General features: G+C 38.9%; 1 protein-coding gene across 1 annotated transcript; it reads right to left on the bottom strand.

Annotated features, from left to right (window-relative positions):
- Positions 1 to 223: 223 nt before the first annotated feature.
- Positions 224 to 26,988, bottom strand: LOC148019182 (cytochrome P450 704C1-like). The gene is made up of 6 exons (XM_087701182.1): positions 26,546 to 26,988; positions 26,037 to 26,252; positions 1,959 to 2,270; positions 1,444 to 1,809; positions 1,110 to 1,310; positions 224 to 817 (listed from the first exon to the last, which is right to left on the bottom strand). The coding sequence occupies exons 1-6, from the start codon at positions 26,873 to 26,875 to the stop codon at positions 617 to 619; spliced, it is 1,626 nt and encodes a 541-aa protein (XP_087557308.1). The 5' UTR covers positions 26,876 to 26,988; the 3' UTR covers positions 224 to 616.

Raw genomic sequence — 26,988 nt, 5'->3', positions numbered from 1 at the left:
CAACTACCAAAAAGCCATTCAATTGTCAAAGCACTTTCTTCTCCTCCTACTGTTACAATGAGATCGAAACATTTAGTCAAAAGTATCACCAAGAATTGTAAGAACTCTTAAAAGAGTTCACAAAAACTTAATCCTAATTTCATATCATTTATCAAGGACATTCAATTGTTGTGATAGAGTTAGTAGACCATTAGATTCATATCAATGTTCTTTACAATGCCAACTAGACTAAGCTTTATATCACAATCAATTTCTCAATCATGTCAATCATGCCAAAATAATAGAGCATGTTAAGGTTAGGACAATGATTTGGTTTTAAACATTAACATATGAAGTAGATGGTTGCCTGTCTTTTACAAAAAGAGGCTAGGGCCATACCACTTTGAAACAAAGGCAATCCCTCCTAGTGAAGGGAGGTTGGCTTGTCAGCCTTTAGTAGAAAAGGGCTCGGGTCTTATCTACACATGGTAGTTAGGAATCTCCTTTTAATTGTAGCCCCATGTCTTAAATCATCTTTATTATGTAAGTCCATGCACATTCTCATCGATGAAAATTTGGCCCACAAAGCAAACATTTCTCATAAAAACATTTTATCAAGCCCCTATCATTCACGACCTTAAGGTTGATGACTTTTCTTCGAGGTTTGCCTAGGCAAGATGTGTGTAACAAAACCCTCTTGGTTAAGGGTGATCATAAGCCTGTAATGGACCTTTTGACCTAGAACAAGCTCCCACCTTAGAAATCGTAATAAGAGGGCAGCCGTGACCTTCATTTGGAGGTATGCAAAATCCTTGCCCAAGCACATGCGTGGACCAGCCTACATAATAAGACAGAAACCACACGTGTCGCAATGAGTTAGCCCAGGATATAAATTGTGATTGGATGGAGAAGATAAGAAATCACTTCTTAAGTATCATGCCAAAGAACACCCCCGATCCCAACGTCTCTCTCTCTCTCTCTCTCTCTCTCTCTCTCTCTCTCTCTCTCTCTCTCTCTCTCTCTCTCTCTCTCTCTCTCTCTCTCTCTCTCTCTCTCTCTCTCTCTCTCTCTCTCTCTCTCTCTCTCTTCCCCTATAAATACACTAAATCTAACTAAAACACTCCACTCACATGAAATGCAGGATGTTTGAATGGGGACTCTGGTTGGTATACTCCATCCTTCAAAAAGCGTTCTGGCCTGAACTCAGCAACATCTTCTCCCCAAATCCACTTCATTCTACCCATCCCATAAGCATGGTAACCCAAAACATCACCCCCTTTGATATGTGTCCCATCTGGTAACTCATCATCTGAGACTGCAACTCTTGAATCCTGCATGCAAATAACAACCAAGAAGAACAACACTTTGAACTTGTTAGTAGTACACTACAAAATTTTCAACCAAAAAAAAGGTAGAAAGCTTTAATAACCTTTACAATGCTAGCTAGCTATTCAAAAGGCCCACCAGTGGAACTGCAGGGTAAAGTCTTAAGGTCTCTGCCAAGCAGGCATGGAGGTAGTTCAACCGATTCAATCTCTCGTAAGTTAGAAGCTCGGCAAATTTGTGAACCCTTGCTTCAGAAGGGAATCCTCCAGCACCACCAGCACCATCATCATCATCACCACCACCACCTTCTAGATCAAGTATTTCTTGGATTGCCTTGGCTTCAACATCAGGGTGCTTTGTGAGCATATACAAGAACCAACATAAGGTAACAGAGGTGGTGTCACGGCCTGCAACCATGAAATTGAGGATGATGTCCCTGATCTTCTTGTCTGTGAAATTTTGAGGATCTTCCTTACTAAGGGCCAAGAACCTTGAAAGCAAGTCCTATCCAGAGTCATAAATGAAGCATGTAAAAGAGACGAAGTAGTTGGGAAGAGTCATACTTAGAGCTTAATTAGCATGATTTTAGTAGTTGACGTTAAGAGCAATTAGAGACTAGTTAGCATAATAATAGCATGTTTAATTATAATTACATGTAAGCTTGTTTGGTTGTGTTGCATTAGCAGCTCTTGCTTACGTTCCCGTAGCACAAAATATATGAAAGTGTCGATGGTGGCAATGTCTTTGGCAAGTTGTGCTTCAGCTCCCAACCCGAGCCACTTCTTTACCTTCCAGAATGGGTCCATGAACCGCCAGAATATGGCTTCGCTTGATCTATCAAACGCATGAGCAAACTCCTCATTATTAAGAGAATCACGTGATGGCTCCAACTTTGATAGGTTCCCCATGTCCACACCAAAGCCTAGCTTGCAAATGGAGTCCAATGTCATTCGCATCATCACATCCTATTTTTCCAAAAAGGAATAACAATCCATCATGAAGTTAGAAAAAAAATCATTAATTTTTAAATTCAATCATGAAATTAGAAATTATCGCTTCCTTTTTTTTGGGTACAAAACTTCAAAGTCCTAAGGAAAAAACAAGTACTAATAAAACCACATGGGCCTTCCAACAAAGAAAATGGTTAATTAGTAAATAAATATTAAAAACATCAAGTTATTTATTGTGAGGTTAACTAATTTGACATTATGGGGAGACAATGAGTGTTGGATACTCTACACGTGTTATTTTAATGCACGTAGAGGATTCAAGGGACACTAGTATAATTTTTGCATGTGTTTTTGTATGAACACAAGATCGAACCATTGGTTTCGAGTGTTAATCCAATTGACATGTAAATAAAGCTTAGAACCATTTAACTAAGGTGATATGGTAACTTGCAAACATTACCCTTAATTTCCAAAGAACACATGAATTAGTACTTTAATGAGTTATGTGGATGGGTGGAGCGGCTAGCTAGAGAATCCAATCAACTTTGTCTCATCATTTTTAGTTTTTCTCTTTAGATTTCTTGACTGCATATTCTCACTCCTCTCAACTATAAACCCTAATTTCTGGACAAATTTATTTTGACTTTCTAGCAACTTTTCACTATGTTTCAGCATAATATCTATCTAAATACAAATACAATGTCACTCTTCACAAAAAAGCTAGTTTCAATGTCAAGTGGACTATTGAATTTGATGAAATACTAAGAAAACATTCAAGAGAAGGTTTTTATTGCATAATCCACAATCAAAATACTTATAATATGTCAAAAGAACTTGCAAAATGTTTAGAAGTCTTGTAGAATGTCAAAGTTGATTGAAAAAACTAGTCAATTGTCAATGTTTGAAGATTTTAGTTTCATTTCAAACAATGTTTTTGTTATTCTATGAGAGGGGCTGGTTGGATTTTAAGAGACAATATATATATATATATATATATATATATATATATATATATATATATATATATATATATATATATATGCATAGACCATTCATTACAAAGGGCATGTTCTACATTTAAAGAGTTCTATAAGTTACCTCAAATATGTATACATGGAACTTCTTTATATAAGCTTAAATGCAATTGATATAAAAAGATTCATAAAATTTGTCTAAAAACAATAACCACCTCAAGTAACCATCACCATCTTTTGAAAGATTTTCTAGTTAATCTTTTTAGGCCTCACACTTTTGTTTTGTACTTTTTCAAGGTTCTTGATTTTCCTCCTTTTCTAATTCAATTTTCAAAACTAATTTCCTATCGTTTGCATGTTGTAGCAAAGGAATGAAACTCTTGCTTAACAACTCTATTTGGAATTTGCAAGGCACTCTTCATATATGGCAAGATGATAACCAATTTGTTGCTCTTACTGTTTGGTTCTTGAGTGAATTTTTGTGCATATACTTTAGATTCTACTCTACATTAATACAAAAATGATATCACACTCATACTAGTCTACTACGAACATTAAAATTTTCTTTTGAATTAACATGGAATTCGCAATGATGCTGGTGTATGTTACACATTAACCATTTTATTTGGAATCTCATAATGTTCTAATTTACACTATTTCAACATGGAACCTATTCCCAAGAGTAGCTTGATTCACAACTAGTGTTAAAACTAGTTCACAACTCAAGACAATGTTAGTCACATATTGGGGAATCAATTTGCATTTGTGCTAAATTTCTAAATGTTTAAATCATTCATGCTAAAGTCAGTCACATGTGGACCATTGTGGTTGCAAGCTCGAAACTAGTCTTTGAACAAATTGAACCTACTAATGTTCTAATTTACTCTTTTATTTGGTTTTCCTAAATAGACTTTAAAAAAAGAAAACATGTTATGGTATTTTATATGCCATTATGTACATATCTAGTGACACTTAATTCTATGTATTTTAAAAAGAAGGCTTATAAAAGCACCAAAGTCATGGAAATTCGACACCACAAAGAAAAAAACATTTGATTTTCTTGGGGCCAATCCATGCAATACATAGTTTTGATAGTTTACACAAGATCAAACATGCACTAAGTAGAACTTATGAGGTAACTCCATTGACTCTAGAGTATGTTGAAGTGAAAAGAGCAGACCTAAGAAGGCAAGATAGGGAAGTTTACGTGTGAACTTCACTTGGTTAAATCAAATCCCACTTGTGTTCATAAAGGACATACAACTTGGAGAAGAGATGAGAACCTTTAATTTAAAATTTAAAGATGTTGATGAAGGTTCAACACAATCTAAGTTGTCATAACTTTGGATCAACAATCCCTCAAACTAGCCATCATTGCTCCAACATCGTATCATGCATTTGTCCATTCTATCCAAGGGAAGAGTGCCATATTGTGACACTTGTTCATGCATGCAAAGGAGTCACCTTGAGATCCATTTGTCAAATATTTCATTTGTGGCTTATGTAAGTTCTCTCATATCCCCCATTGGAGGAGGCCTAGGAATGGCCTCCTCACTCACTTTTGTGTCCTAGTTTTGCAGGAAAAGAATTTGGGAAATCTTGAGAGTATGAGCTTCATTTTGCTTAATTTTGATTCTAATTATGGCCCCCTATGGTCCTCTACCTCAAATGCATGTAGGTCAAGGCTCATACACTTTGAAAGAATTAATATAGGATCTTAAGCAACGTAGAGTAATGGACATGGAAGCCTCATTGACAATAGAACATATATGCTCCCTTAGATTTTAGTCAAACATGTGGACTCATCTAGTGGCATGAATGAAGGCCAATGGCCAAAGGCCATACTAGTACACAATGTACAACAGACACCTTTGTACTAATTCACCATGTACATTCATATATAGGTGAAGATAATGAAGAATAAGGGTAATCTTAGTGCCTACCAAAAAGCTCTCTCTCTCTCTCTCTCTCTCTCTCTCTCTCTCTCTCTCTCTCTCTCTCTCTCTCTCTCTCTCTCTCTCTCTCTCTCTCTCTCTCTCTCTCTCTCTCTCTCTCTCTCTCTCTCTCTCTCTCTCTCTCTCTCTCTCTCTCTCTCTCTCTCTCTCTCTCTCTCTCTCTCCCCCCCCCTGCGCACGCGCCTCGCTCTTCTCATTGCATTGACTCTACATCTCACCATCACTTTCCTCTCAACTAGTATTAGAGTGGCATCCACGGGAGCTCATGGTTGAGGTGAGGGAGTGTAAGGACTCAAGCTTCATCATGAGGTTGAGGATTTGAGCTTCATTGCTTTGGAAGGACACATTTTTCATTGACTATATAGATGTTGATTTTGCATGCCGATTTTGCATAGAATGTTGGACTCTAGGAAGTCTATAGTAGGCTTTGTATTCCAATTCATAGGAGGTGCAGTCTCATGGGTCTCTCGATTGCAACCATGTATGGCTTTATCTACCATGGAGGTTGATTATGTTGTTGCAACCCATTGAGGCATGCAAGGAAGCTATATGGCTTACTTATCTAGTTGGAGATATATAGAGTTAAGGGTATTTTGGGAGAGGTGTCCATTTTGTATTGTGAAAGTGCCATATCACACAGGCAAAGCACGTTCAGATGAAGTATCACTTCATCAAGGAGTTTCTTGAGGACAATTTGATTGATTTGGTCAAGATTCACATGGATTATAACCATGCATATCTTCTTTAAAAGATTTTATCTTCTGTGAAATTTGCACATTGCAACATGTTGATAGGCATTAGATAGTATCTTCATCCCCCTCAAAGGTGCATTGTCCTTTTAAGGGGGATCTTTGGAGGTTGTTGGGTAAAGGCCAATGGCTAAAGGCTAGGTGGACACCCTTGTACTGGTACATATTATACAATCATATATAAGTGATAATGAAGAATAAGGGGAATCTTAGTTCCCACCAAATTTTTTTTGTGTGCTCATTCCCTCCCTCTCACCCTCGTGATTGAGATAGATATAAAAGCTCTAGGAATACAAAAAAGAAGAAAATTCGTACTCAATTCTCTCTCTTTTGAATTTGAACCTATTGCATGGTACTCTCAAAGCTTCACCGAGTGAATACAAGGTAGCATCAAGTGACAATAGGTGATATAGAAGAACTATGCCAAACTAAGGAGTTGAAGATAACATTAGCAACAAGCATAAGCTTTCTCTAAAGATTCAGGCCATGGAAACAACAAGACAACAAGATCTTCCTATAGCCCCAAATGAGCAACAAGTCATTAGGAAACCATCTAGGACGAAGGCCCTAAATTTTCAACCATGTCATACATTAACTTCAATATACAATGGTTGCCTACTTCTTGAGGAGAAATTGTAAAACAACACCTTCATCAACAACAAGGTAATGTGTTCACAATGTTTAGGCTCAATATTCAATCTTTGACATGCACACTCTAGTCCACAACTTTGTTCTTTGAACCAAGTATATGACTTGCAATAAGCCTTCAGATCCCTCATACTTTCATTTTAACTTTGTAAGGCTACAAGATGTGTTGTACATCATTGTTATTATTTTAGAAAGATTGAAAAGAAAAGAAAAAAGAAAAATGCACTCACAAGCTACACCGCACCCAAGGGTCATCAACTTGGATACATCAAAGAACCCTAATTGACCAGCTTTGTCCTTAACCCCTAGCCCTATTCCCTTTCCCCCCACATTTAATTAGGACCCATCGAGGTCAAGACATACCTAGCGAGTCTTGATTTGCCTTGGTTAAATCTCTTTATTCATCCCAATGACAAAAAATCAACTTTGAAGCAAGACAAAGTTACTTCACTTGCATTAATTTCCACACATGTTATTGGTTCCAAGAAAAACCATGTTTTTCAAGAATTATTTGGATTAGACTCTAGCTTTTGTCCATCTCACCTTTAATGTTTTCATGTGTAATTTTTCCAGAATCCTTTACCCCATAGTAGCAACAATTCTTACCATATTCATTAGGTCAAGGTTCCTTCATCAACCATCAGCACAGAAGAACCCCTATGTAATATGCACACTCACATGGTATTTACACCATAACCTATATACAATTTTGGGTCCTCAAGTGTGGAACAACACTTCAACTTGCCTAGAGCTTGTTGACCCATCTCCCAAACCAACAACATCATATGCCTTGCACATGGGAACAAAAGACTAGCAATTTCCCCTAGGAAGTGAATGCATGTGTGGCTTTACTATGTAGGTACACAAGTTTGTGGAGAATCATAAGCCATCACTTCTACTTCAATACAAATCTCCCATCTTCTACAACCTCCAATTCCTTTACCATGACCATTCAAGCTCTATTAAACAAGAGGAATCACTAGTCAAGTGTATCTTGATCAACAACACCAAGTTCTTTAGGTCTTGCCACCAACCAATAACTATAGCATCTTTGGCATCTACTAGAGTACCAATTAGTTGTTTCACCTAGAAAGAAATCCGAGGGCCCATATCATTTGCTGACCACAAGAACAACATTATCTCCATTAGTTTTGTAGTTCTTCGTCAACCACATGGACAATTACTTCATTAGAGCTACTTCCTTGATCGTCCTAGCATTCCATGTCTAGTTTTGACATGAGTGGGATTGGCACTTATCTTGAAGGGGGGTAATGTTAATAACAAATGTGGAAGGACAAGTCAAAGAAGGTCTAAGACAAGTCAAAATCTAAGTGATGAAATTATTCTTTGAAGGATTATTACTTTTCAAGCTTCATTATATTTTTTTGGGCACTTGTATGACTTATGGTAGTTTATGGACACACCCTATTGTCATTGTTGTATTATTTTGTAATATTTAGGTTCATCATGTCAATGTACATTGTACTATTCCTTTTAGTTTTATTTGATGCACCCACAACTATTGTGTGGGTTGCACACACAAAAATGCAATTGTAAAGGTCTAGGCTAGGTCCAAATAAATTAAGGAGACAAAGTGTGTAGGATGCCTAAGAAAGTCTACAAAATGTAATTGCAATGGTCTAGGCTATGTCCAATTAGATTAAGGTAGAAGTATGCTAGATGGCCTAGGCTAGGTCCAATTGGATTAAGAAATTGCAATGGTATAGGCCAGGTCCAATTAGATTGAGGTAGAAGCATGCTAGATGGAAGGACCAACCAAGAGTCTACAAAGCCTATAGGATGCCTAAGAAAGGGTACAAACCCTAATTCACAGTGGTGGAAATCTTAAAATATAGAAGGGGCGCAAACCCTTATTCATCAAGGGGACCTAACCCTAACTCTAATTTTGGTCTATATAAGGATGGGAGGTTTCAATCGTATTCATCCATGTTAGTGTGTCCATACTGTGGAAGCTTTGCCATTGTAACTTTCGAGCAACCATTTACTTCTATTCTACCATCTTGTCTTTTTTGTTAAGGGTAGAGAGAGAGAGAGAGAGAGAGAGAGACGATGATGATGATGATGATGATGAGAAATTTTGATGCTTTGCTTAGCATTTGATTAAGAGTTAATCAAATGTGCAAATGTGACTTGCACATGAGATCTGTAGGCTAGTTATTTCACAATGTGGGATGACCTAAGACCTGGAGATATCGGTTGAATGACAAAGGAAAATATTGTAACAAGTTGTGCTTTTTTGATAGGTACTAGGTGGTACTTGGTGACAAAAATTGTCCCAGATCACTTTATGCTATGCCATAAGTGTTAGTGGTGATACTAGGGACTTGGTAATAATTAATTAATTAAAGCTAGTCCAATGGCTAATGAGTGCTTAGAAATACTTGGGTGATAAATTGGCCTAGCCAATTTAATTGTTGGTTGGTCATATTATTTTTCTAAGCAAGAGATAACTATTAAATATTTTTTGAATTAAAATTTGATTTAATAGTGCTAGAAAATGTTAGAATGGAAAATGCTAAGAAAAGGATTAGGAATGTTGCAACTTAGTAAAACTTGCCCATGTAAGTGGAGAGAAGCTATTTAAGGCTTAGAGAGGGTGATTCTAGCTTGAGGGAGACTAAAGCAAGGAAGAGGAGGACTTTCTCACTAAAGCCACCTGATCTTAGAGCTATTATAGCAATTGAAAGGGGCCTTTGTAGTAAGTGACAGTTGCTCCCAACAACACTAGAGATCAGGCATCAATAGTTTTGACACTCCTTGGGATAGGTGACAACATTTTGATTATCTTTAAATATTGAACTACAATGCATCAACCACACACAATAGTGTGGTAGAGTAGATTATAGCTTGTTTTGGTGATAAAACTCTGAATTTTCTCTCTTCTCACTATTCTCACTTATTCTCTAGCCATTTTTTCACCTTGTCTTCGCAAATTCTAGCAGTTCCAACCATTAGAGACATAGATTTTGAAGAACCTTTGTTGCAATTCCTAATTTAGGGCAAGAATTCAAGTAAGAGGGACAAAAAAGTGAAACCCCCCTATTTAGTGGCATTTTTGTATCATGTTAACTTCTTGATTTAATGATAAAGCAAAGCGCAACAAGGTACAAAGTAGATGGTGTGTCATTCATTCATTGGGGGGATAAGGTTGAAAAGGTGTCATATTATTGGCCCTCCTCTATATTTTTTGCAAGGCCCCAAGCTATTACAAAATTGTGGGCTTTTTCTGCAACATAAGAAAGAAGGAGAAAGTGGTTGGACAAAAATTGCAAGGCCAAGATGTTACCAAAATCATTATTCAATCTTTTGATGCAACCTATTTGGGAGGCATCCTCTAAGATTTGAAAGGTGGCTATCTTTATAACTTTAATCTTGGACAATGGATAGGTTGTTGGTCCCAACTTTGCCCCCCCCCCCCCCCCCCCCCGGTCTTTCTTTATCTTTGATTGCAAATGGATGGAGTACAACCGAGATTCTCAAATCTCGTTTGCTAATCCAAGTGCCTCTTGCTGTTATAAACAACTAGTAAGCCTTCAAAATTTTCCTGTTGGTTTGCTTGGGGGATTGGTCTTTATGCTATTCCTTGGGAGACAAATTTAGCCCCAAATTTAATATTGCTGGCTGGTCTCTTGAATCTCCCTAAAATTCTTCAAATTTAGTTTCTAGAATGCTAGAAGAGTATTTTAATAACTATTCAGAAATACTTGTAGCTTATGAAAAAGCTGTAATATTAGAAATACTTCAAGCAACGTCTTGAGAATAAGATAGATTTCAAAAGAGAGGGATGCAACAAATCTTTTGTATATCAATTGTTACCAAGACATATTGGCTCAATGATTCCAAATTAATTTATAACTCATGTACTTTAAAAGGTGATTTATATTATTTAAGTGTTTTAAAATATGATTAAATGTTCATCTTTCTATTTAAGTGTGGCCAATGTCACAAGACTGTGACAACTATTACCTTTTTATTGATTTTTTTATTACATATTTTATTTGTTTTTTCTTTTTGGAAGGATCCCTCTTGAAATCTAAACGCTTGAGTTGCATGGCCAGTATGTGAAACAGACATGAATGTCTAGTGAGTCAAGACTGGATAGTTAAGGTCCAGTACAAGTCAGGAAGAGACTGATGGCTCTGTAGATTGACAAGCCTAGAACAGACTTGTGAAAGTGTATATGGACAAGTGTGTTGAAGAACTAGCCTGGAAGAGACTAGTTCAAAGTGAAGATAGACGAATCTTCAAGAGATTAGTCCATGTGGGGTCATCAGTGGAAATTCACTTTCAATTGAGGTACATTACAAATTTGGATGTAGCCATAGTCTGCAAAGATGGTCAAAAGACTAGTGGGGATGCAATGGAAGCAACTCCTAAAATTTAGGGAGTTACTATTTTTGGACCCCAGAATCTGTTTGCGCCATTATCTTCATTTTTGTACGAGGATTAATTCTTTTGGTCTGTGCCGAGGTCAAATTTTGAACCGAGGATGGAGAATTTTAGACCGAAAGGTTTAAACATGAAAATTGTTACATGTATGCCATGTGTCACAATTTGGGCATAAATTTCCAAAAGAGAGAGAGAGAGAGAGAGGGCAGCACAAAAACGAGTTTCAATGCATGGGGGGGCTCATTTTGTGAAAGGGAGATGAATTGCTGCAGATGGAGAGCTCTTGAGAGCTAGTCTACCTTGTCTATGATGCACAGAGGGCTGAGCTTGCTTCCTACTCTCTCTTTCTCTCCCTGATAGTATGGTTATGCTGCAGAATCAAGGGCCTTTCTTTTGATTCAGGTACAGTTGTGTGGAATATGTTGTTTTTGTATGAGGCAAGAGCCTCTTTTCTCCAGGAACAGGAGCAATTGTTTGCTGTCCCAGCAGGGACAGGTGAGGGTAGTAATCTCACCAAGTAGGTGTCTGAAATAGCACTGAATCAATACTGTTTTTAGACTGTTCAGAGGGTATTTCAGAGCCCAATTGATGTCAGAATCAAGGGGCACTTGGCCCAGATGATGCAGATAGTGCAGGGAACAGTATCAGCTGAAAATAGGTCTCAAAACAGGTCTGAACCAGTATTACAGTGGGCAGAACAGTGCAGGGAACAATATGTGTTGTAAACAGGTCTCAGAACAGGTCTGAACCAGTAATTACAGCTGACTGAAATGGTCAAATCTGCACTCTAGCCAGAAGTTTTAGACTTGGGCAGAGCTAAGATTCCTCCAAAATACATCAAACTTTCCCCTCCTGGTCAACTTGTTTTGGGTCAGTAATTGTACTGTTATGCTATCAAATTTCACCCAAAATAGGTGAAAGACAGCCCATTGTACTTTCTCTTTTTAAAAATAAAGAAATACCACAAGGGGCGCCTAACTTAGGGGCCAACAGGGTGTCTGTGTTGCAACGGGAGCATTTTAGCTTCCTGTTTTTTTTCTTCTTGATTATGTGTCTTTAAGTTCAGGTAAAGTGGGTGACTGTTAAATTGGGTGAAAGCATTTATTTATTTTGGTTGTACACTACCGCCCTTCCTAGTGAACAGGCCGATTACATGGTTCCGTTGCCGGGACCGAATCACTTTTTCCCTAAAGAGTGAGCCAGGGTTGGTTTGGGTGTAAGACACAGAATTGTGAATTATGGCCGATAGAAAGGAAGACACCAGAGAGGAAGCGTCTGCATCACAGGAGATCCCTGTTGTTCATGAGGTGGGAGAGTCTTCTAGACCTCCACATTTTGTTACTCCTCTTGTTATGGTTGAGCCACAAGTTCTTACGGCTTCTTCTATGGATGAAGACACTTTCAAGACTCAGTTAGTTGCTGCTATGAGTATGTTTACTCAAGTGATGCAGAATCCAAGGTTTTTGGCATTTTTGCAGCCATCTGCAAAGATTTTGGATCCAATAGAGGTCTAGGATAAGGGTAAGCATGCTGCAGATTCAATGGAAACACCAAGGCAGCTTACGGAGTCAATGGAGACTCCAAGATTGGTTCCGACTATGGCGGAAACGCTAGTTACACAGGCATTGCCAGTTCAGCTCGCCACTTTACAGCAGTCAAATGTTGGTTTAAATGGACAGGGAAACAGTTTTCAGGCTTTACCACAGGTTTTCCCACCGACCTCTGTACATCCTGGGTACTTTGGAGGTGGATCTATATTTCAAAGTATGGTTGGTTATGCGCCTGGAAACCAGATTTATGTACTAGGACAAGTGTTTGGGGGTACACAAGGTTTTATGCCAAACCCCATGTGTGGTAATATAGGCATGCAGCCTGGATTTCAGGGAGTTCAGGGTAGTTTTAGCATGCCACAGGGCACTTTTGGTATGGCTGGTTATCAAAATCAGCAAGCAAGTATTGTGTCTACAAGCCCTGTAGTCAGTGGTCCGGCAACTCCTATGCCACCTGTTAGTGTTCCTATGTTGCAGGCATATCCTATGGACCCTTTGATGGCTCATGAGAAGCCAAAGCCATACAAGGAAGGTGGCACAGCCGTACAGTTTGATATCTTTCGAGGGTTTGAAGATAGGACTAAGGCACTCTCTTTCTTACAACAGTTTGATGCCGCATTTGTAGGAGGGAACTTTACAGAGCCTTCTAAGATCCGGAAAGCTGCCACTTTTCTTAAGGACAATGCTAGTCAGTGGTGGAGTACACTGTTGATGCAAGGACAGGCTCTTGCTACTTGGACTTACTTCAAGCAAGTATTTGCTTCTGCTTGGTTGACCAATGAATTTGAGATCGATGTTATGTCAGTTTGGCACAATTTGGATGCATCTAAATGCAAGGATCTGGAAGATTATAACAAGAAGTTTTGGAAGGCCTAGTCACTTCTTACAGGGTTGTGCCTTTGACTGAGCAGATAGAGAAATATTGTTGTGGGCTGCCCAAGGAACTCCCGAATTATTGTACAAAGACAAAGGTCACCACTTTGACTCAGTTAATTGAGAATGCTACCACAGGAAATGCATTATTGTTGGGACAGTCAAGTGGTTTTGGAGGCAGCATTAAACAGGACAAATCTGAAAAATTTTCAGCAAAGAAGCCATTTGGTAAACAGGTTTCTCAAATTTCTCAAAGCACAGGTAAATCTTGGTAGTTCAAGAGGAAGCCAACCAAGTTCTTTGGATAGCAGCCAAAGGACCAGAAGAAACCTTTTGTGCGCAAGTCTCTTGAAGAGAGAAAGGCTTTAATGGCTGAGAGGAAATGCTTTATCTGTGAGCAGACTGGTCATATTGCGTCTAACTGTCCACACAAGAATAAGAGATCAACTGATGATGATAAAGAGGACAGGAAAGGAAAGAAGCCCAAACCTTCAGCAGGTTTAGTGCCAGATATGCTGGGAGACAAGCCACACTCGGATGCTGATGAGCTCTGCAGAGCTTGGGGTAAAGTTAGGGATCAACATGTACTTGTTTTCTTTGATCCTGGAGCTAAGGCAAACTTTATCTCACCAGAGTTGGCTTCTACTCTGGGCATCAGAGTAGATGAGATGGGCTACACAGCAGAGGCAGGGTTGGCATGTCCTGGCCACTCAGAGTCTGTGACACCCATTCTTGGGAAGCTGCGTCTTCATATACAATCTTATGTTGATGCAGAAGAATTTTATATCATGCCACTTGAAGGCTGTGATGTCTTGTTAGGAATGCCATGGATGTTCAGAAAGCATGGTGTGATGGATGCCTTTAACAAGACACTGACTTTGGAACATAGGGGAAAGACTCATGTGCTTGATGTGAAGCTTAAACGAGAGTCTGTACATGTTGTATCGGCTTCTGCCATTACATCTATAATAAAGAATCATCTTTCTACGTACTTGATTTTTGCACATGATGCCAAGGAAAATGATGAGTCAAATTTATCTATGTTAGATAGAGACAGGTCTGCTTTCTTGTCTCAATTCAGTGATTGCTTTTCTGACTCATTACCATCACAGTTGCCACCAGAGAAGTTTGAGGATCATGCAATAGATTTGGTGCCAAGTATTAGCCCACCAAATAGACCTCCGTATAGGGTTAGTGCAGCCCAATAGGAAGAGATATTGAGCCACGTGAATGAGCTGTTGGAAAAAGGGCTGATTCAGCCAAGTTCATCTCCCTTTTGCTCACCAGTGCTCCTAGTGCAGAAGAAGGATGGCTCTTGGCGCATGTGCATAGATTATCGAGCGTTGAACAAGAGTACCATCAAGAACAGGTTTCCCATTCCAAGAATTGACGACATCCTTGACCGTTTGGAAGGAGCGTCAATTTTCAGCAGGATAGATTTGAAGAGTGGATACCATCAGATCAGGATTAACCAAGAGGATGTACATAAGATTGCATTTAGGACCACGTTTGGTCTCTATGAGTTCTTGGTAATGCCATTTGGACTTACTAATGCTCTTGCTACGTTTAATCGAATGATGGACAAGATTTTTCGTCCATACAAGCAGTTTGTTGGTACATTCTTTGATGACATGATTGTCTTTTCAAAGAATGAACAGGAGCATAGAGAACACTTGAAAGCAGTCTTTGATGAGCTTTGCAGTAATAGGTTGCTTATCAATGGCAAGAAGAGTGAGTTCTTCTTGGAAGAAATCCAGTTTCTGGGGCACATAGTGTCAAAGGATGGTGTCCGAATGGATCCTGCTAAGGTTGAAGCAATTAGAACATGGCCAGATTTGAAGACTATCCATGATGTTAGAAGCTTCTTGGGTTTGTGTTCTTACTACAGGAGGTTCATTCACAATTTCGCAAAGATTGCTTCACCTTTACATGCTTTACAGAAGAAAGGAGTCTCTTTCCAGTGGACACAGAAAGAGATTTCAGCTTTTAATCTTCTTAAAGAAAAGATGACTTCGAGTCCAGTGATCATTTTGCCAAATCTTAGGAAGTCATTTGTTGTCCAGTGTGATGCGTGTGGCAATAGCATTGGTGCAGTGCTAATGCAAGATGGCTGGGTAGTGGCATATGAAAGCAGAATCTTGCCAGGGCCACAGAAGACTATGCAGGTCTATGAGAAAGAATTGCTGGCTGTGATTCATGCGCTTTCTTGTTGGAAACACTACCTACTTGGGGCAGATTTTGTTGTCCAGACAGATCATCAGACATTGCGTTATTTCTTAACTCAGACTAAGCTGTCAGAAAAGCATATGCGTTGGGCAAACTTTTTGTCAATGTTCCATTTTCAGATTGTGCATGTGGAAGGCAAAAAGAATGTTGTGGCTGATGCTTTGTCAAGGAAGCCACAAATTTCAGATGTGTCAATTCCTTATCATCATGAGCTTGATGATATGAAGGAATAGTATGCTGATGATGAAGATTTTGCAAGGATCTTTGATCAGCTTGTCAATGGACACCATCATGAGCATTATCTTCTCAAGGATGGTTTCATGTTGATGCATGGTAGACTATGTGTGACTATGCCATTGAGATGGAAAGTTATGACAGAGAGTCGTTCTCCACCGTTTGCAGGGCATCGTGGTATTGATGCAACAGTCAAAGCAGTAGAGACATTCTTTTATTGGCCTACTTTGAGAAGAGACGTGGATGCTTTTGTGCGGCAGTGCTTGATTTGCCAAAAGGTCAAGTTTGACAGGCAAAAAGCACCAGGGATTTTACAGCCATTGCCTATTCCAGATAAACCATGGGAAAGCATAGCTGTGGATTTTATCTTTGATCTTCCAAGAACACAGACAGGAAATGATGGGATATGGACTATTATTTGCAGGTTTAGCAAGCAGGCTCATTTCATTCCTGTCAGGAAGAAGATAAAACCAAATCAGATGGCACGTTTGTTTATGTGCAATGTCTTCAAGTATCATGGTATGCCACAGACTATTGTCAGTGACCGTGATCCACGGATGACAAGTCTATTCTGGAGAGGCATATTTGAGAACATGGGCACAGCGCTTAAGTTCTCATCGTCATTTCATCCACAGACTAATGGACAGTCAGAAGAGGCAAATTCTACTATCTTGGATCTACTTAAGTGCTATGTGTTAGAGCACAAGTCAAAGTGGGAGCAGTATTTGCCTTTGGTCGAGTATGCATACAATAATATTGTGCATTCGTCAACAGGCAAAGCCCCTTTTGAAATTGTTGAAGGTGGTAAAAAGGTTCCTCCCATTTTGCATACAAAGGATAAGGTCTTTCAGGCAGATCACTATGTGCAGAGTATGGGTGAAATGTATCAGAAAGTTAAGCATGCCCTTGAAAGGACTCGGGCAAAAAAATAAAGCTATTGATCATCACTCTCGTGAATTGTTGTTTTCACTTGGTGATTGGGTACTATTGCGGTTTGAAAAGGCACACTTAAAGAAACAGAAAGGCAAGGAAAGTCTTTTCACTAAGCTTAGTATGCGATACTATGGGCCTTTTCAAGTAACAGAGAAGATTAGTGATGTCATCTAAAGGCTAAAATTGCCTGACAATTGGAAAATTCATAATGCTTTCCATGTAAGTATTCTTAGACCTTATGTGGGTGATGTGCCAGAAGATATACCAGCTGAGGAACAGCCTGAAGTTGAGGAACTTGATGAAATTCTTGTTCCAGAACAGGTACTGGCACACAAGGAAAGGAAAGTGAAAGGCAAAGTTGCTAGAAGGTATTTGGTTAAGTTCAAGAACTATCCAGCTATAGATGCTAAGTGGATGGACGAAGGTGAACTTGCAGAGTCACCTAATGTGTTGGAACTTTACCTTGAAGCATTTCGCTTGCAACCTACCTTGACCCCTTGTATCTCTAAGCTGAAATAGATTGTCAAAGTGACAATTGCTTAAGAAAGAAATTATGTACAAAAACAGATTTAGTACAAGTTAACACTTATTGTGTCCATATGGTTTTCTCAGTGCTAAAGAAGTATTGCTTGCAAGAATACAGTTTTTACTTCTATTGAATTGAATACATGTTGTAACAATGGTTACTCGATCGGACATGTATTCTGTGAATTGACTCAGTGGGGATATCATTTTGATGTACCGGCCACTAGATCTCTAGTCAGGGTGATGTGGAGTCATCAAATGAGAATCTGCCACTATGGGGATATCATTGTGCTGTACCGCCCACTATATCTGGAAACAGTGATGTGGAGTCACATGATGATAGTCTGCCATGTTTCACAGTTAGAACATATATGTGTTAATAGTGTGTTCAGTACACAATGTTGACTGATAGCATGTATGTGTTGTACATGTGCTGCCAAGTGTAAGTTCACTAGGTTAGCTGGAAGCATGTATGACATTCATGCAAACAAGGACGTTTGCAATTTCGAGAGGGAGGTCTGTCACAAGACTATGACAACTATTACCTTTTTGTTGATTTCTTTATTACATATTTTATTTGGTTTTTCTTTTTGGAAGGATCCCTCTTGAAATCTAAACGCCTGAGTTGCATGGCCAGTATGTGAAACAGACAGGAATGTCTAGTGAGTCAAGACTGGACAGTTAAGGTCCAGTACAAGTCTGGAAGAGACTGATGGCACTGTAGATTGACAAGCCTGGAAGAGACTTGTGAAAGTGTATATAGACAAGTGTGTTGAAGAACTAGCCTGGAAGAGACTAGTTCAAAGTGAAGATGGACAAATCTTCAAGAGATTAGTCCATGTGGGATCATCAGTGGAAATTCACTTTCAATTGAGCTACATTACAGATTTGGATGTAGCCATAGTCTGCAAAGATGGTCAGAAGACTAGTGGGGATGCAATGGAAGCAACTCCTAAAATTTAGGGAGTTACTATTTTTGGACCCCAGAATCTGTTCGCATCATTATCTTCATTTTTGTACGAGGATTAATTCTCTGGTCTGTGCCGAGGTCAAATTTTGAACCGAGGATGGAGAATTTTAGACCGAAAGGTTTAAACATGAAAATTGTTACATGTATGCCATAGTGTCACAATTTGGGCATAAATTCCCAAAAGATAGAGAGAGAGGGCAGCACAAAAACGAGTTTCAATGCATGGGGAGGCTCATTTTGTGAAAGGGAGATGGATTGCTGGATATGGAGAGCTCTTGAGAGCTGGTCTACCTTGTCTATGATGCACAGATTGCTGAGCTTGCTTCCTACTCTCTCTTTCTCTCCCTGACAGTATGGTTATGCTGCAGAATCAAGGGCCTTTCTTCTGATTCAGGTACAGCTATGTGGAATATACTGTTTTTGCATGAGGCAAGAGCCTCTTTTCTCCAGGAACAGGAGCAATTGTTTGATGTCCCAACAGGGACAGGTGAGGGTGGTAATCTCACCAAGTAAGTGTCTGAAACAGCACTGAATCAGTACTATTTTTGGACTATTTAGAGGGTATTTCAAAGCCCAATTGATGTCAGAATCAAGGGGCACTTGGTCCAGATGATGGAGGACAGTGCAGGGAACAGTATGAGCTAAAAACACGTCTTAGAACAGGTCTGAACCAGTAATTATAGTGGGCAGAACAGTGCAGGGAATAGTATGTGTTGTAAACAGGTCTTAGAATAGGTCTGAACCAGTAATTACAACAGACTGAAATGGTCAAATCTGCACTCCAACCAGAAGTTTCAAACTTGGGTAGAGTTTCCCCTCCTAGTCAACTTGTTTTAGGTCAGTAATTGTATTGTCATACTGTCAAATTTCACCCAGAATAGGTGAAAGACAGCCCATTGTACTTTCTCTTTTTAAAAATAAAGAAATTACCACAAGGGGCGCCTAACTTAGGGACCAACAGGGTGTCTGTGTTGCAACGGGAGCATTTTAGCTTCCTGTTTTTTTTCTTCTTCATTATGTGTCTTTAAGTTCAAGTAAAGTGGGCAACTATTAAATTGGGTGAAAGCATTTATTTATTTTGGTTGTACACTACCGCCCTTCCCAGTGAACAGGCCGGTTACAGCCAATGGCTTGAGTGCCCTACGATTATACTTGGGTAATCATTGACAAGATGTCCAAGAAAAATTAAAAGTTTAGTGGGTGGTTAGATTGACTAGAAAGCTCAGATGACTAAGACTTTCACAATTAGATAGTCACAGTGACTAGAAGCCCATATAATGAGTGGTTTTAGAAAGTGAAACTAGACGCTTATGATTGAAGAACAAACCATGAACTAGTGAACCTATATAAACCAGTAATTACAACAGACTGAAATGGTCAAATCTGCACTCCAACCAGAAGTTTCAAACTTGGGTAGAGTTTCCCCTCCTAGTCAACTTGTTTTAGGTCAGTAATTGTATTGTCATACTGTCAAATTTCACCCAGAATAGGTGAAAGACAGCCCATTGTACTTTCTCTTTTTAAAAATAAAGAAATTACCACAAGGGGCGCCTAACTTAGGGACCAACAGGGTGTCTGTGTTGCAACGGGAGCATTTTAGCTTCCTGTTTTTTTTCTTCTTCATTATGTGTCTTTAAGTTCAGGTAAAGTGGGCAACTATTAAATTGGGTGAAAGCATTTATTTATTTTGGTTGTACACTACCGCCCTTCCCAGTGAACAGGCCGGTTACAGCCAATGGCTTGAGTGCCCTACGATTATACTTGGGTAATCATTGACAAGATGTCCAAGAAAAATTAAAAGTTTAGTGGGTGGTTAGATTGACTAGAAAGCTCAGATGACTAAGACTTTCACAATTAGATAGTCACAGTGACTAGAAGCCCATATAATGAGTGGTTTTAGAAAGTGAAACTAGACGCTTATGATTGAAGAACAAACCATGAACTAGTGAACCTATATAAACCAGTAATTACAACAGACTGAAATGGTCAAATCTGCACTCCAACCAGAAGTTTCAAACTTGGGTAGAGTTTCCCCTCCTAGTCAACTTGTTTTAGGTCAGTAATTGTATTGTCATACTGTCAAATTTCACCCAGAATAGGTGAAAGACAGCCCATTGTACTTTCTCTTTTTAAAAATAAAGAAATTACCACAAGGGGCGCCTAACTTAGGGACCAACAGGGTGTCTGTGTTGCAACGGGAGCATTTTAGCTTCCTGTTTTTTTTCTTCTTCATTATGTGTCTTTAAGTTCAAGTAAAGTGGGCAACTATTAAATTGGGTGAAAGCATTTATTTATTTTGGTTGTACACTACCGCCCTTCCCAGTGAACAGGCCGGTTACAGCCAATGGCTTGAGTGCCCTACGATTATACTTGGGTAATCATTGACAAGATGTCCAAGAAAAATTAAAAGTTTAGTGGGTGGTTAGATTGACTAGAAAGCTCAGATGACTAAGACTTTCACAATTAGATAGTCACAGTGACTAGAAGCCCATATAATGAGTGGTTTTAGAAAGTGAAACTAGACGCTTATGATTGAAGAACAAACCATGAACTAGTGAACCTATATAAACCAGTAATTACAACAGACTGAAATGGTCAAATCTGCACTCCAACCAGAAGTTTCAAACTTGGGTAGAGTTTCCCCTCCTAGTCAACTTGTTTTAGGTCAGTAATTGTATTGTCATACTGTCAAATTTCACCCAGAATAGGTGAAAGACAGCCCATTGTACTTTCTCTTTTTAAAAATAAAGAAATTACCACAAGGGGCGCCTAACTTAGGGACCAACAGGGTGTCTGTGTTGCAACGGGAGCATTTTAGCTTCCTGTTTTTTTTCTTCTTCATTATGTGTCTTTAAGTTCAGGTAAAGTGGGCAACTATTAAATTGGGTGAAAGCATTTATTTATTTTGGTTGTACACTACCGCCCTTCCCAGTGAACAGGCCGGTTACAGCCAATGGCTTGAGTGCCCTACGATTATACTTGGGTAATCATTGACAAGATGTCCAAGAAAAATTAAAAGTTTAGTGGGTGGTTAGATTGACTAGAAAGCTCAGATGACTAAGACTTTCACAATTAGATAGTCACAGTGACTAGAAGCCCATATAATGAGTGGTTTTAGAAAGTGAAACTAGACGCTTATGATTGAAGAACAAACCATGAACTAGTGAACCTATATAAACCAGTAATTACAACAGACTGAAATGGTCAAATCTGCACTCCAACCAGAAGTTTCAAACTTGGGTAGAGTTTCCCCTCCTAGTCAACTTGTTTTAGGTCAGTAATTGTATTGTCATACTGTCAAATTTCACCCAGAATAGGTGAAAGACAGCCCATTGTACTTTCTCTTTTTAAAAATAAAGAAATTACCACAAGGGGCGCCTAACTTAGGGACCAACAGGGTGTCTGTGTTGCAACGGGAGCATTTTAGCTTCCTGTTTTTTTTCTTCTTCATTATGTGTCTTTAAGTTCAGGTAAAGTGGGCAACTATTAAATTGGGTGAAAGCATTTATTTATTTTGGTTGTACACTACCGCCCTTCCCAGTGAACAGGCCGGTTACAGCCAATGGCTTGAGTGCCCTACGATTATACTTGGGTAATCATTGACAAGATGTCCAAGAAAAATTAAAAGTTTAGTGGGTGGTTAGATTGACTAGAAAGCTCAGATGACTAAGACTTTCACAATTAGATAGTCACAGTGACTAGAAGCCCATATAATGAGTGGTTTTAGAAAGTGAAACTAGACGCTTATGATTGAAGAACAAACCATGAACTAGTGAACCTATATAATGAAGCTCTCCAGAAACTAAATTTGACGACACCTAAAATTTAGGAGGTTACTATTTTTAAAAGTTGCTCAAATGGAAATTTTGTTCGTGTCAAAGACTGAAATTTCACAAGAAGCAAATTTATCTTCAGTAGCTATCTCGAATTCTTAGCCATTTGAGATATTTTTACAGTAGAAGGTTTGGAAGCTTCTTTCTCTAGAAAAGTGACATGTGGCATCTAGAATAGGAAATGTGTCATTTTGAAGAGAAAATATCTCTATATTTATTATTTTCAACAAATACTTGTCATTTGTAGCCTCTCCTTTCCACTTTTGATCACCCAAGCCCCACATCTATATATTGAAGGTCTCTCTCTTCATTTGGGATAAGCTCTCATGCTGAAATTTTAGACACATGCTTTGTACTCTCCTATCTATCTCTCATCTAAGAAGCACTTTCTACTTAGTTTGATCTAGTCCAAGCACTTTTTAAAAAAATAGTTTATTGCTCGGAGTTCGCAGAAATAACGATTTCAAAAAGCTTATTTTCAAAATTGTAGCAAATAAGCCCTTTTGTATATGGTTTAGACACTCAGTGCTCGTAGTTTGTTAAAATATATTCTTGTAAAAAAGGAGGGTCTGGTTCCCCGCTCAATGTGGTGTCAACTCATCTCTCTCTCTCTCTCTCTCTCTCTCTCTCTCTCTCTCTCTCTCTCTCTCTCTCTCTCTCTCTCTCTCTCTCTCTCTCTCTCTCTCTCTCTCTCTCTCTAATTTTCATGGTGATAATTGATTGAGTTGGTTAAGTTCAAAGTATTGTCCTTCTCACATTCTTCCATGTGTTTGCAGAAGAGAAAGGCTCACTAGTCACAGTTGGGTTTTATCCCCATTTTAAAGCTATTGGTACCATCAAAAATACCATCAAAGCTACCTATCAAAAGATACTCTATTTAGCTAAGTTTCTCTCATGTTTACTAATCAACCCTAAGCAATTCTCAGCCAATTTCAACTTGGAATACAGAAAATTTACAGAAATTGCTATCGAAACCCTATTTTATAGTAGAAATCAGGTTTTCGTAGCCACCTCAAAATCCATGCCTGATATTGAAGAGCCAACACTTGTATTGCAACTTAAAGCAAAGAGATTTATAGAGCTGAACTAAGGGGTAGCCCATTCACCAATTGGCAAAAAATTGCCATGCAAGTGGGGAGAAGGCTATAAGAAGTTGAGAGAGGGTGATTTTATCTTGAAGAGGTTGAAAGGAAGAGGAGGACTATCTAGTTGTAGGCACCTATTGTGGGAGCTCTTACAACCATTGGAAGGGTCATTTTACAAGAGAGGTGACAAAGTTGCTCAGGGATCCACATGAACTGGTGATAACAACAAAGATTAGGCATCATCAATATTGGCACTCCCTATGGCAAGCGGACGACATTTTGAGTCCTTGTAGAATAGTCCCTATAGAATCTAGGATGTAGTAAATCGACCACACATTTTCTCCTCCATATTCCTCCACATCCTCTAGCTATTTTTTCATATTCCTTGAGCGAATTCCAATAGTTTTGAAAATTTTGAAGAATCTTTGTTGTGTAAACCTTGATTTACAACAAAAATTAGAGTTTGACAACTAACTACTTGAGAAAGTGTGCTAAAATTTATAGGTCTACTAAGGCTTGAATTTCAACAACTAACTCTTGAAAATTTTTAGAAAGTTCAAGAGTCCAACCATCCAATAGTGATTTGGAACTGTGAATTTGTCACCCGAGGAGCACATTGAAGGCCAATCCACTAAGCAAACCAAGGGGCAAATCAGTTTGAAGACGGGATAGTCATTTGTGATAGCAAGAGACAATTGTAGAGCGAAGGAGATTCAAAAAATCTCAATGTATTCCATCTAGATTGCAATACAAAATAAAATAATACCGCAAAAAACACTAGTTTTGGGGACAATAGGTTGTCCATTGTCCAAGAAAGTGGTAAATTTGCATTTTCAATATGTGTGAAATTGAATATTATTGTTATAAGTGTGTGATTAGGTTATTTATCACCCTATCAGAAGGAAGGTTAGTTTCAAAGTTTGTGTTGAGAAGGAACTTGGGACATAGAAACTCTAATCTTCTTCCTTTTATTATTATTATTCTTTCCATTCTTGGTAAGAGATAGGAGTTGTAACTTACGTGTGAGGTTGTGAGATTACAAGAGAGCAAAGAATTCGGTGCAGAGAAGCTCATCTCTATCTTCTTCTCTCATCGTTAGCGTACTTGGTAGTGGATGTGAAGGAGCGACGACACCAGATGTGTTGCTTGGGTCATGGAATCTTTGAGTATTCAAGCTGCTTTTGGACTACAACATGGGAAAAGTGAATTGTTGAGAAGACAAGGTGAGAGATTGCCACCAAAGTGAGTTGTAGCTTCTGAAGAAGCTAAGTTTCGTCCAATGTCTCAATTCCTATATGTTCATCCCGATAACAATGTTAACCCACTCTCCCTTTGATTTGTTATGAAGTGACTCTTCTTACATAGATGCTAGACTACTATTAGGTGAGACTATCCCACATTTCCCTTGTGAAATAGAACTAGAATTCGGGTGCCCAACTAAGCTTGCTATTTTCCAAGAAGCGATTGAATGGTGATACACATAGGCTCAAATTTTAGTTGACTACTAGAGGACTCCTTTAGGTTTATAGAGTAGGCATCTCATATTACATCAATCAAAACTAGATTCTCGCTAAAAAGGGGAGGGCTAGAGCTATTGCCCACCAATACCCCAACATAGCTAAGTCAATTCAATCCTAAGTCTCTTACATAGGATAATAATCAACCGCTTTGACCATTACTAAATATAAACTCTTCCCCTAATAGGCTAGTGGAGAACTAGTGAACAAACTCAATGATAAATAGTATATCAACTAGAAGTTTAAACAATGACCCTCTAGTCATCTAACATCCTTCCAACAAAGAAATGTACTCTTCTTTGGGCTGATCCTCCACAATAGGTCTAGATAGGTGAAAGGATTTCCAAACTAGTAAATAACAGATGGTACATGTCCAAGATGTAAAGTATGCATACTAAATCAATATCTCATTTACTCTTGTTGACTATCCTCCCTATTTTGAAAGCTTTGCAACATTGAACTCAAAGGAATGACGCTCTTCTTCAAAGTAAATCTAAGAGCTCACTGCATATTCTAAAATGTGAACTTTTATAGCAAATGGAAAGAGAATAACATGAACTTGTCAAAAAAGCTTTGAAGCATAAGAGGAAATATAGAAGTCTCCCAAAAATTGTTGTCATAAACCTACCATCTTTTGCCACTTCAAATAAAGAACAAGAGCTTGGCATCATTCTCTCCCCAAAAATGTTGCTAGAAACCTACCATCTTTTGGCACCTTAGATGAAGAATAGGAGCTGGACATCATTCTCTCCCACATCACGGGCAGTCAAATCAGACATTGCTGAAAAGCCAAGTCTGTTTGTTGCCTATGTTTTGATGTATACATTGTCATATAGGACCTCCAACTATTGTCCTGTCCATGGAGGATTACCTGCTAATATATACAAATTTATCCACCAATCTTTGCTTATCTTGTTATTTATAAGATTACAGCCATGACAAAGTTTGGGACTAGCTACTCTTCAAACATAGCCGTCCGTTATATGGCTTTATAATTTCTATAGTTAAATTATCAATACCGTTTTTTTCGAAAGATTCGAGCTTGTCTGGGGCACATGAAGACCATTCTACCTTACACCTGAGTTCTGTTCAACCGTTGCTTTCAAATTTGAAAGCGCCACACAGACTCGCTACTCTAGAGACATGAAAGACCCTCAACATGCTGTTTAACCCTGAAGTGAGCACAAGAGGATACTAGGAGTAAACTGAATTAGCTAGCTAGAAGAAGACCACACAGTATAGAGGAACTCATAGGCATAAGCCCTATGTTTCTGGATGCGATGGAAGGGATGATGATACCTGCCAGTTAACCGGGCGGTTGGCTTTGGCTTGATGAAGTAAAAAGCTCACGAGCTTGGTGCCATGTTCCCGAAACGCTGAGTGGCTGAAGTCCCTGAGGGCTTTGGAAGAGAATTCAAAGCTTGCAATCTTGCGCTGTTGCCTCCAAGCAGCACCATCTACACCGAATATGCCATCCCCCATCAGCTCCAAGAGATTCTCGTGAGAGAACCTGCCCTGCTCGTGCGACAATAGAGTCAACCACATCATACATGATAGACATAAGCGGAATAAGCAATTCAATGCCTATATCATATCAAATAGTAGTATAGATCATAATTACCACCCGGTCAGATCAGTATATATTTAATAAGGCTTCTTATCATTCTTTTTACTCGACACATTTCACCATGGTGTGAGCAGATAAATACACATCTGAGCTGATCTGCAATAGTACTGTAACAGATTTTGATGTTGTGTAACTACATTAAGTGCAGTACTTGCAAATTGGGATCATGATTAACTATCACCTTGATGTAATTCGGGAAGTTGGTCTTGAGCATGTGCTCCACATTGCGAGGATCCCCGGTGTAGTAGAATCGGTGGGTTGGGTAAGACACCTTGAAGGTCCTGTACAGATCGCAACACTCTGCCAGATAGTCGTGAAGGTGCTCTCTGTGCTTAGAGAGCAGACCCACAAGCCCTACGCTCGGAGTCTTAATCTGATCATCATGTTTACTTCGTGAGTGCTTAATTCTCCGCCTGATATATAACCGCCGCTGATGGGAAAACACTATAGCACTCAGAATCGTCGACAGGCTTATGATGAGAAGGAGAATTATGCAGCTGATATAGTCCATGGTTAGAAAAGCGATCGGATTAGTAAGGTCGAAAAGCTGCTTATGCCGCTGCCCATCCAGCTAATGTATCAGGAGAGGCCAGCAATTAAAGATCGAGGAGAGGGCAGACATTG

This window comes from Lygodium microphyllum, chromosome 20, assembly GCF_053477565.2.
Source record: "Lygodium microphyllum isolate KBCC chromosome 20, Lygodium_microphyllum_v1.1.10, whole genome shotgun sequence".
Lineage (NCBI taxonomy): Eukaryota > Viridiplantae > Streptophyta > Polypodiopsida > Schizaeales > Lygodiaceae > Lygodium > Lygodium microphyllum.
This window is presented reverse-complemented; position numbering and strand designations above follow the sequence as displayed.

Excerpts from the sequence above, each read along its gene's own strand:
- LOC148019182 (XM_087701182.1), bottom strand. The coding sequence starts at position 26,875 with ATGGACTATATCAGCTGCATAATTCTCCTTCTCATCATAAGCCTGTCG. Across the intron at positions 2,271-26,036 it reads ACCGCCCGGTTAACTGGCAG|GATGTGATGATGCGAATGAC; the intron begins GTATCATCATCC and ends TTGGAAAAATAG. Across the intron at positions 1,810-1,958 it reads ACAACCAAACAAGCTTACAT|GACTTGCTTTCAAGGTTCTT; the intron begins GTAATTATAATT and ends GACTCTGGATAG.